This window comes from Apodemus sylvaticus, chromosome 6 (assembly GCF_947179515.1).
Source record: "Apodemus sylvaticus chromosome 6, mApoSyl1.1, whole genome shotgun sequence".
NCBI classification, from domain to species: Eukaryota; Metazoa; Chordata; class Mammalia; order Rodentia; family Muridae; genus Apodemus; species Apodemus sylvaticus.
The window spans coordinates 88237796-88249876 of NC_067477.1; the positions used below are offsets into that span (position 1 = coordinate 88237796).

Sequence of the window (12081 nt, forward strand, 5' to 3'; positions counted from 1 at the left end):
TTCTCTTGATAGAGAAAAAGTTATTTTATTGTCTTCTGTAGACATACAGTAAATGTGGGAGGATAAAAAGATTATAAAACTCCTAGCCTTCAAGGCTCAACTTTGCAGGGCATTTCTGAAGCTTTCTCTCTGGAATGCTCTCCAGCGGCAGTATTTATCTTCCAGCTCAATGTAAAATCTTTGTCAAAACTAGATGACTCAATTCTAGGAGGAGCTAAGCTCTTTGCCTGGTAAATCTTGATGTCTGGGTACAAGGAATTTGCCTAGGCATAATGTGGCCTCACACCCTCTTCTAGGCTGGGAAACAGGTACTGGGCAAACACCACCCCACCCCACCCCCAGGACCTCTGGCTGGAAGGACACTACGTCCTGCGTCATCACGTGCTGCGAAGAGGGTGGGGCCCTCCTGGGAACCGTGAGGGGCGGGGCCGAGCAGGTGGGGCGGGGCTGGAGCCCGAGGCGGAGCTTTGCAGGGTCGCAGCTGCAGAGAGCGGTCTCACGGCGGGTAGCAGCGCGTGTGTGCGGTCCTTTCGACGCTCGGTGCCCCACGCGTGTCCCGGAGAGGCTCAGCCCGGAGCGACCCGGAGGAAAGGACTGGTGAACGGATTCGGGGTTGGCAGCCCGACTGGGCTGTAAGCGGCGCGGCGACACATCCCCTGAGCCGGGAAGCCCTTGGGCACCGCGGCTCCTCCTGACCCTCGGGACCGGGCGCGGCTGGCGTGCGGGTTTCTCCAGCCCCGGCAGTCCCGCGTCCCCTCTGTCGCCCGCACCTGCGCGTCGCAGTCGGTCCCGCCCTCGGCGGCGGCAGCTCACCTGGGCGCAGCGCGGGCAGGGCGCCGCCTCCGGGACGCAGGTGGAGCGGGCAGGGCGCGGGCACCATGAGCAGCGGCGCCAACATCACCTATGCCAGCCGCAAGCGGCGCAAGCCGGTGCAGAAAACGTGAGTGACGGAGGGGCAGGCGCGCTCTGCGGGTGCGGGAGGTCCCCACGCGTGCCGCCATCCAGGAGCTGGGTCTCAACCAATGCATTAAAACAAAACAAAACAAAAAGACATCCCTGCTTTCCGGCGCCTGCACCTTGGCAGCTAGGCGACCTCCCCCGGCCCTGATTCGTTGACAGCTCTGACCTACCTAGTGCCGCCCTGGTTTAGTTAGTTAAGCTTACCTGGAAATCCTCCACTTTAGATCTCCACTACTGTGAGCTTTAGGGGACACAGAGGATGAGTAGACAGCTCACCAAGGTGAGACATTGGGCAGAACTAAACACGTGCTGACTTGAAGGAGGGGACCTGTGCCTTTGAAGGAATTTCTTTCTGTTCTTAGCACCTAGTTTCTGTTTTGCTCTCTCCTTTACTTCCAAGGCAGCAATTTTGCAAGGCTCAGTATAGGCGCAGAACTGGTAGCAGGTTGGAGTGTGCATTGCACAGGTGCCCTGGCAGCTTGGTGGCATTCTTAGCCACTCTTTGGTGAAGTTTTCTTCCCCCTTTTGGAGTGCTTTTAGGATGATCTATAACACTTTAAAAAATTACGAAGAGAAAAAGAACTGGACTGACTTATAAGTTATTTTTACTTTCTACCTGTAATTCATTTCCCCTAGCTTAACAAATTTTGCCAATTTTAACAGTGATTACAGACTTTGGTTTTTTTCCATGGGCTATTTGTATGAGATGGGAGATATTTATTTTTTTTCTCAGAAAAGATATCCATGCTTGCGGCAGGATATTGATGCATTCATTCTTAATTATCTTGGAGTTTCCACAACTTACCATTTTTTTTTAATTATTTTAGGAACACTTTCAGGCAATCAGAAGTGTGCATTTTGCTTGAAACCTGACAGCTATCACCAAGTGAACAAAAAAAAAAATAACATCTTAAGATTTATAGACTGTTTACAACTAGATACTAGCTTAGAAGTTGTGCTATTTGTGGATTTTAATTCCCCTTAAGATTTTCAACTGTCCTAGTTCCTTAAATCTTGACTTACAAATTAATATTGAGATGTTCGTGTGTAAATGGTCTGATGAGAATTTGGAAGTTTTATGGTACCCTTTAAAAGACTCAAATATCGTTGACCCAGCAGTTTTCTGCCCCGGCAGAAACTTTGGACCCTGGCTTTTAGTGCTTTGCTACTTTGTAGAATGGTTTCTTTTGATTAAAACATGTTTGCTCAATTTGACTTTGTTCCTGATGGTTAAGGTTTCAGAGGCTTTCAAGTGCTTGTTCCCTGTTTTTATTAAGAGTAATACTCACTCAGTATGAGATGAAAAATCTCAGATGTTATATGTACATGGGCATAAAATCTGACTCTCTGCTTGAGTTTTTAAGTAACTGATTTTCATTGTGTTATTTAAGAACATAAACTACTTTCTATATAAAGTTCACCATCTTAGATGTTATTATGCATTGAATGTTTTTAGTTTCTAGTTAATATAGAGAGCTTCCCTTTTAACACTACAATACTTCCCTTTAGATTAAGATACTCCTTTTAGTATATCGTCTCACTATTTTTATTTGATAATTTCTTACAACTAAATTGTTGTTCCCACTAACTTATATTTTATTTTATTTGGTTCTTGACTTCTGTTTATCAGATCTGTACTGCGCACCCTTAATCAACTCTAACCCTTCAAATGCCTTAAAGGTCACCAATTTGCATTGTCAAAGACTAGTGCTGGCGCTTAGATCCTCTAGTAAAAGGACTTATGTTTCCCCCCCTGAATAGAAAATAGTGAACTTTATAATCACATAATCAAAGTTCACCCTTAACAATTAGGTCATTAAGGCTTCATGAGTCTTTAAGTTAAACTACTTAGCTTGTGTGCAGTGAGGCCCCAAAAACCTCAATTTTAGAAAAAACACAAAGGTATGTTGACTGTGCTTTCTAATTTAATTAACTTGTACCCTTTCAGGTATAGCTCTTTTATAACGGAGCATACACACTGTAATTCTACAGTGTAGAAAAATGTCATATTTAAATATACAGTTCCATGAAAATTTGGAGTAAAGTAGGTGATATGATTTTAACCTGAAGCTTTCAGTCTTCAAATGAGGATCTAGATGCTAAATAGGCTCCCTCTAGTGGCTGGTCTCACCATGACAGTTATCTGTAGTAGGAAGTCGGTTTGAAATGCCTTCAATTCCATCCCAGTACAGTGTTTTGAATACACTGCACTGTGAATAACTGTCTCCGTCTTCTTCAGTGCAATGAAAGTTAGGAGATTAAGAGATCTGAAGCAGCCTTGCATCCAGCCCATATCCTCATCCTCAAAGACAGAATTTCAAAGACCAACCTGGGAATCGAATCTTCTGAGATGTATCTTAGCTAGTGGTCCCACACTTAGTGTCTGTTTTCACTTAAATCTTGTTCTTGCTTACTCTCTTTGGGAAGGAAAATGTTGTGTGTAATTGTTTAGTTATTCTGTCTCATGAAGATGTCTGAGCGAAGTAGAAGATGGAATGATCTATTCTGGTGATGAAAACTTTAAATATATTTTTGAAGCTTTATTAAGACAGAAGAGGTCTTGCTGCAACTGTCGCTTAGGATTGTTAGTAAATAATAGATGTTCAGTCAAAAAAACCTGCAGCTGTGGTGGTATTCAAGGCAGCCATGGCGAGGGTCTCAGGGTCTGGTGCTAAGGTACACACCGATAACAACTCTTACCTTATTAGTATTCTGGAATGCTGAAGAAATATAGAAGTCTTTCATTCTATTAAAACATTGTGAGCCCCTTCTGCATAATAAAACTTACTAAACATTCTGTCACAGTACACAATACTAAGTTTTCTGCAGAGATATAACATGGTACCCCTTGCTAGACAGCACCTGGAATTAAAGGACTTTCAAGATAGGTAGTATTTTTCGATTTCTCTCAAATAGCATTATTGAGAGGGCGTTTCTGCTGCGGCTGTGAATGCGCCTCACATTAACGTATGGATGGGTCTAACACAAGGGCTCACGTCAAACCGAACAAACGAACAAAGCAACAGATCCAAACTGAAGGACGAGGCCTAGTTTCTGCCTGCTGTTAGTCAGGTCTCATATGTTGTTGTCTGTCTGTGTTAAAATGTATTAAAATCCTTTTTTTCCCCATTTTGATCCTATTCTTTCCTCTCCTTCAACTCATCCCAGACCCTTCCCACTTCCCTCACACGCCATTTCCTGTTCTTTTTCCCTTTCCTGGTCAAGTATTTTTTTTTTTTACTAGCAGGACAGTCTCCTCCACTGCTGTTCTTACAACTAAACTAGAAAATCAGAAGGTCAAGTAAGCTGGAAGGCTCTGGAGCCCCAGTGGAGGCCTCCTCTTTAAGTACTGCCGCTATGAGTCCACGCATACAGACTCTTCAGAGTCTTATTTTCCACAGCAGCGAACAGTACAGTCTCCTTCCTACGTTTAGTTAACACCATTACTTAGAAGTGAGCACTATGTGAATCTTTAGCAGTGTTCTTCTACTTCTAAACTTTAAAAAAAAAAAAACTATTTCTTTGGTTTTGCGGTGTCATGTAGCAAAATTTGCTATTTCCCCCCCATATGTTCTGATAGGAGCACTGAACACAGAATTTTTCATACAGAGTTTAATCTCCTTTTCATAGTAGTACTATGGAAATAATGTTATCATTTTTGTCTTATGCCACTGAGACCTAAGGGTCACGTTCAAAGTTGACCCAGATAGTAAGGGAAAAACAAGACTTTGGTTATTGCATCTCTAGTTGTTGGCCCCAAAGCCTAATGTTCTAAATAGTGCAAGGCTGTCTAGATGGAACGGGTTAATCAGAGTGCATGATGGCCCCTGTCCTGGCCATTGTCAGTTGTCCACTGCGTCTTTTTTAATAGCACTGAGGCCGAAAGAGTGGCTCTACCTGCTCATCTCTTGCTTTTGTTCTGATAGGAGCAGTGAACACAGAATTTTCTATACAAAGTATGCATTCATGTCTTTTTTCTCAGAGTCCCCCCACCCCCATTTTCCTGTGCCAGTGCACACATCTCCCTGTGAAGCACTTTGAATAACTGCATGTTATTATATTAAGTAGCTTCAGTATTTTCATTTATAGGGCACATTCTTTCACTTCTAACATTCCATTAATTTAACCGGTGTTTCAGAGAATATGCTGGAGGTTTGTAAACTCTTATATATATGTGTGTGTGTGTGTGTGTGTGTGTGTGTGTGTGTGTGTGTGTGTGTGTGCTGTTTGCATAGGACAAACCTGATTAGGTGGAATTTGGAGGGAGAAGGGTTTATTCACTTCTAAGGATGAATCAAGTGTTACACCCAGATATAGTGCCAAATTAGATTAAAATTTTTTGGTGAATTACATTCCCATTGTTCATCACAGAGGCGTGTCTGTATCCATGTATTTGATTTAAATATATGACCAGTTTTGCAAGCAAGTGATGGAGGTGGTTGAGCATGTGTGTTGGGACTGTGCTTGTGTGATAGTAGGATTTTATGCTTCCTGTATTGACTGACTTTGTCTAAAGTTTTTCAGTGTCTTAGTTTGTTCTTTTTCTAGTTCAGAGATAAATTCCTCTAAAATGTGTACACATTCTAAAAGTCAGTAACATGCACACAGTGCCAGTTTGCACTCAGTGTGCTGGGCATTGTCTTTGGCGCCTTCCATAAGTACATCAGCTTTCCTTTCCATCTCTCCTGAGTTTGCTACATTACTTCCTGGCCTCACCTCAGAGTTTTGGATTAAATATGCTTTCAGCCTGCCTTTCATTGTTTTTGACTGTGTCAAATTCTTTGATGCTGAGCTAAGTAATGCTCTGGGATTGCGTCTTCCTCCCACTCACAGGCATTGGTAGTTTACACCATATTCCATCTTCATAGTCTTTTCGATGTGGGTCTAATGTCTTATGCATGTTAGAGACAGGATTTCTGCCCTTGTTTGTCTTTTTTGTCTTTATTTCTGAGGGAGAATGGTAGCTACAGAAAGAATTATATTGTCATTATGAATCCAGGATGTCTTGCTTATATTTAACACCTGATTTAGAGACCTGCATCTCTAGGAACTCTTGAGTGTTGCTGCTAAACCATCTACATCACTGAGCAATGGATTATACTTGTTTGTCCGTGTTTGCTCCTGGTGAGAGAATCAGAACTTTTATATTTGTCTTTGCAGTGACCAGAGCTTCCTGCATAGTAAGTATTTGAGGCTTACTAAATTACTAGTTGATCATCCCTTAACATTTTTCCGGTCTCATCCTGGTTATTGTGGTATGTTGGATCTGTTATGTGGGCTCAAAGAGTAATACTAAAAAAGAACATGCACATGCTTAAGAAAGAGGAAGAGAAAACATTCATCCTAATATTTTCAGGGCCAGCTACAGAATCATTATTTCTATACCTATTTAATTTTCCTGGCCTTTTAAATATGTGTTTCTTGTGTAAGCACCTGCTATTTACATATCATCTTTCCCTGACTAAAGCCATCAGGACAGTAAAGAATCCATCACAGCTGGAGAGCAGCAACAGGACACTGGCAAGAGAGTCTGACTCAGTGGGGCTTCCAGGTAGAAGTCTCAGAAGGTTCTGCCTTTTGTCTCATATAAGGAAATAAAACATCAAGCTGAACTTAGCTTAGTAATGGGATTCACCTTTATGACATATATCACCCTTATCATTTTAAATCAAGCACATAGTTTATGGTGATTAACATTTGAAATCCTCATTCGGAGATCAATGCCCTTACACCAGAGCTGAGGGAACAAAATGAACACACAGAATTAAGAGTTGGGTGTGCTCTCTGTTCTCTTCATCTTGAAATTATTCCTCCAGGGTGTGTGTGTGTGTGTGTGTGTGTGTGTTATATGTGTTTGCAGATGCATGTGGATGGAGGCCAAGTCAGGTATCTTCTCCACTTGCTTCCCATTTTTAAAAAAGTAATGTTTTTATTCTTTGATTCCCTCCAGATCTTCCTCACCTTTACTCATCCAACACCCCCATTCCTCCCCCTCTCCGTAGGTATATGTTTGTGTGTATACTCAATTTTAATATTTGTAATTTACATCCCAAACACAATTTCCTCTACCTCCACTCCTCCCAACCCCTCCCCACCCCCCTCTTCTCTAGACTCACTCCTCTATTTCCCTACCAAGAAAAAAAGAAAAAAGTAGACCTCCCAAGGATATCAACCCAGTGTGGTGTAAGAAATTGCAATAGGATTAAGCACAAACCATCGTTCATATTAAGACTGAACAAGACAACCCACTAGGAAGAAAAGGATCCCAAGTGCAGACAAAAGAGTCAGAGACAGCCCCTACTCCCACTCTTAGGAGACCCACGAGAACATCAAGGTACACAGCTATAAAGTGTATGCAATGGCCCTATCTCAGACCCATATAGGGAAGATGCTTGTTGCTTCAACCCCTGTGAGCCCTTAATTGATTCTGTGGTAAGCATTCTCATGGTATCTTTGACCCTTCTGACTTCTCCAATCCTCTCAGTTTTCTTCAGGGTCGCCCTGGCTTTATCTAGTGTTTGGCTCATCTAGCTCTTTTGGCCAAGACTCCTGGGTGTGTGCCTTTCCATTGTAGAGAACTCGATTTTCTTTCTCCCAGAAGCAATCAAGTAACAATAGCTTCTGAGCTAGAGGTGGGATTTCATGTTGACCTCCTCTCCTCCCTGCTAGGTAGGGCTCTGTCTGCCTTGATCTTTCATAGGACTTGTACATGTTGTCACAGTCTCTGGGGGTTGATATGTCCTCTGCCTTGTTATGTCTGAAGCCATCCACTGCCTTTGGCTCTTAGGATGTGTCCCGTCTTTCACATAGATCCCTAAGCAATGAGATGAAGGATGTGTTATAAACATCCCAATTAGAGTTGAGCACACTTTTTATTCTTTGTCTTTTTGCCACATGTTTGCCACTTGTGGTGGGTGTGCTTGTTCATGGCTATCTACTACGAAAAGAAGCTTCTGTGGCGAGAGTTGGGCAATCCACTTATCTATGGGTGTAGCTATAAGTCATTAGGAGTCATTTTATTGCAGTGTCCATTTAAGAGCATAATAGTAATACATTTTCCCCTAGGATCCTAGCTAGCCACAGGTTCTCGGGCTTATTCATGGTGTCAGGTACAGGCCATCTCATAGAGCAGGCCTGAAATCCAATCAAAAAGAGATTATCAGTAGTTCTGTATTGAGGTCATAAAATTAACTGTGATAACAGCGTAGTTAATCTTACTCAGTCTGCGTGAGAAGACTAACTAAAATCTTAAAGGAGAATTAAGGAAGTAGAAATTTGAGAATCTGTGCTTACCAATATGTAAATGATTAACTAGGCAAGCCATTAAACATTATACTTTCTAGAGCTAAATGCATGCTTACTAGTAGTTTTTGTAGGTAAAATTTGCTGTAAAAATAATTTTTTACTTAAAGGGTCTTTCAGTATGAAAACACTTCTGTTTTATTTGCACAACTCGGTGGTTTTAGTATATTTTTGCACAAATGCTATGAATTTCTTTGTATTTTTGGCAGTGTTTGGTATTATCTGACACTTATTTCATAATTGTGCTAGTGAGAAAAGTTGGGTAGCAGTATAGTAGAGGGGTTTATTGGGAATTACTTCATGTTTTATGGGTAGAGAAGTCCCTGAGGAGATTTTTTTTTATGTGATAGACATTTTTGCTCTGTTTTCTAAAGGCTTTTCTTCTTCTTTGTTTTTCAGAGTAAAGCCCGTTCCTGCTGAAGGAATTAAGTCAAATCCTTCTAAACGACACAGAGACAGGCTGAACACAGAGTTAGACCGCCTGGCCAGCCTGCTGCCCTTCCCACAAGATGTTATCAATAAGCTGGACAAACTCTCCGTTCTTCGGCTCAGTGTCAGCTACCTGAGGGCCAAGAGCTTCTTTGATGGTATGTCAGCATGGCTGACTGTTACAGCAATAACTCACAGAATACTAATATTGAATATGGTCCTTTTAATTTATTGTCATAGAAAATAATGAAGTGACAAAGCTAAATGTAACTGTTACTACCTCTCCTGTCTCATTCACCAGACAAATAGAGCCTTTTGGATGATACAAGGTATCATTCTTTGAAAGTCATATGTTTAGAAATTGTACTCAGGTTTCACTTTTAAAAAGAAGTAATAAAGTACTTTAAGACTGTGATTGGGACTGGGGCTGAGGCTAGCTAGCTCAGTGGACAAGAGAGGATTTGGTATGTAAACATGGAGATCTAAGTTCAAATCTCCCATACCCACTGAGTGTGTTTGACTTGTATGACTTTAACCTTAGCATTATGGCGAACAGAGACAGAACTCTGGGCATGCTGGCTGCCAGCTTATTTGTAGGTTCAGTGGGAATCTTCCTGTGGCCTGTGCATACAGGCATGCGTGCTTACACCCTTCTCTCTCTCTCTCTCTCTCTCTCTCTCTCTCTCTCTCTCTCTCTCTCTCTCTCTCTCTCTCTCTCTTCCCTCTCCCCGCTCTCCCCCCACCCCCCCGTCTCACACGCACACACACAAATGTACACATACAGTTTCTCTGACACACATACTTTCCTTCTCTCTCCTCCTGTCTCTCTCTCACACATACATACACATACTTCATCTCCCTCTAACACACACACACACACACACACATTTTATGTGACACACACACACTCTCTGACACACATGCACACATACATATATCTACTCTCTCTTTGACATTCTCTCTTCTCTCTCTCTCTCTCTCTCTCTCTCCCCCCCTCTCTCCCTCTCTCTCTCTCTTTCACACACACACACACACACACACACACAAATTAACACACACTCTCTCCTCCACACATACACACACAGCAGATATTAATATATTATTTCTATACTTTTGGATGTGAAATCATTTAGCCTTTCAAAATTATATAGACTTCTATGGCTTTAAATTACTGTATGTTAGCATCAAGAAAATGTAGTTAAAATGGTTTATGGTCAGAAGGAATACTTAAATATGGAATCAGCAGTGTCAGGTTTCATTCTTCACAGTGCCATTGGCCAACTATTTGACTTTAACTGTGCCAGGGAGCACCCTGTTCTTCACCCATGAACTCAGCTGTGAGGGTGGCAGTGGGGGCCCTGGGGGCCGTGGGGGCCGTGGGGGCTGCATGCATGTCAATCATCCGGCATTTCAACACTACAGAAATTCTAAAATGGAGTTCCTATTTGAAATTAACCTTCTAACATATTTTGTCATGCAAAATATTTCCTTATTTATCTTTTACATGCATTCTTGGGATTTGAACTCAAGACATCATGCTTAAATAACAAGGAGTCTTTCTTGCTACGCCATTCCCCAAGAGCCTTATCTTTTTTCTTTTTATGTTCATAAATCAAAAATTAATTTACTAAGGCATATGCTTTTTACAGGATCATATTCTTTTAGCAATTGTAGTGAATGGGTTAATAGGAAGATCTCAGACTGAGGTGTGCTTATCCATCACTAGGCATCATGATGAGACGCAAAAGTTTCCCCCTCTGCAAACTCAGATGATGCTAGTGGCGGCCATCCAGGTCACCAGGCAGCATCTACTCACATCTGTGATGTGCCTTAGAGGACTGCAAAGAAAGTCATTTTACTTCAGATTTATGTTTCTGTGATTTGATGTATTTGATTTAAGCAACTTTTGCTTGCATGGTTATGTATTATAATTTTTTAACAATCGAATTGTCAGTGCACACAGACACCTAGAACAGTGATTTCATGTGGTCTGCAGTGTACATCACACCTCACGGCACTATTTCATTTAGTCTGTAGTGTACTCTGAGCCCTACAGTAGCGATTCCATGTGGTCTGTAATGTACAGAGTCTGACAACAATGATTCCATGTGATCTACAGTATATACAGACTTCTATAGTAGTGACTTCGTGTAGCCTGTAATGTACAGAGTCACACAGTAGTGATTGGCGTGGCCTATACTGTACAGAGTTACATAACAGTGATTCCACATGGCCTGTAGTGTACAGAGTCACACAGTAGTGATTCTGTGTAGTCTGTAGTGTACAGAGTCACACAGTAGTGATTCCATGCGGCCTGTAGTGTACAGAGTCACACAGTAGTGATTCCACATGGCCTGTAGTGTACAGAGTCACACAGTAGTGATATCAGGCATAGTTTAATAGGAGATGATCTGTTTAAAAGGATTCTTATCTTTCTGTTCCATCACACTGAGCCCTTCTTTTGCACCACTGTGCACCATCAGTGCTGTGCCTGGGTATCCTGCTAGAGTCTCCTCCTGGGAGAGTTGTCCCTGAGCCCAGGTTTCGTGATTCCGTTTATTGTTTCTAACTCTGTCTCTTTCCCCCACAAAGGCCTGAGCACTTGCCGAGTGCTGGGATGAAAGGCCTGCTTCACTACCACCCACATTCTCTGGATAAGCAGCTCGGCACTAAGGAGAGCCTGTTAAAGATCCTGGCCCTGCAGGATTGTTCACTGCCTTGCAACTGTGAGCCTCTGCTGGGGACTGCAAACTTGAGCTTGTACCAGCCTTGTAACCTGAAGTTTGCATACAAGCTGTGCTCCCTGCTGTACCAGATCCACTTCACTCTTCCCTGACACAGGAGCTTTCTCTGCCCTAGTGAAAGAATTTCATGTACAGGGCCGGGGCCCTCAGGCTCAACGATGCCAGAGTTTATTGACTTGAATCACCATACATTTCAATTTCTTGTGCCTTTAGGATGAAGGATGTTGATATGTTTGAGGGTATGAAATAGAGTTTATGATGTGTGTGAAAGTAAATACACTGTTCCCTGTTTAGAGGCAGGAGGATGGCACTAAAGCTGCTTAGAATAACTGCTTTGCCATGCAATCACTACATAATTGCTGTATTTAAAACAGATGTGTGTGTGTGTGTGTGTGTGTGTGTGTATACACAGGTTCACACACATGCATGATCAGACATGTGTTATGCGTGTGTGTGTGTGTGTGTGTGTGTGTGTGTAAGGTAGTATGTGTGTGTGTGTATATATATATATATATACAGATTCACACACATGCATGATCAGACATGTGTTATGCATGTGTGTGTGTGTGTAAGGTAGTGTGCGTGTATACACAGGTTCACACACATGCATGATCAGACGTATGTTATACGTGTGAGTGTGTGTGTA

The 12081-nt window shown here is 42.2% G+C and overlaps 1 protein-coding gene across 1 annotated transcript in view; it reads left to right on the forward strand.

Annotated features, from left to right (window-relative positions):
- Positions 1 to 448: 448 nt before the first annotated feature.
- Positions 449 to 12081, forward strand: part of Ahr (aryl hydrocarbon receptor) — a 35825-nt gene continuing 24192 nt past the window's right edge. Inside the window, exons 1-2 of the mRNA XM_052185933.1 lie at positions 449 to 940; positions 8662 to 8849. Of these exons, the coding sequence (XP_052041893.1) occupies positions 879 to 940; positions 8662 to 8849 (250 nt within the window). The 5' untranslated portion in view covers positions 449 to 878. The remainder of the gene's footprint in view (positions 941 to 8661; positions 8850 to 12081) is intronic.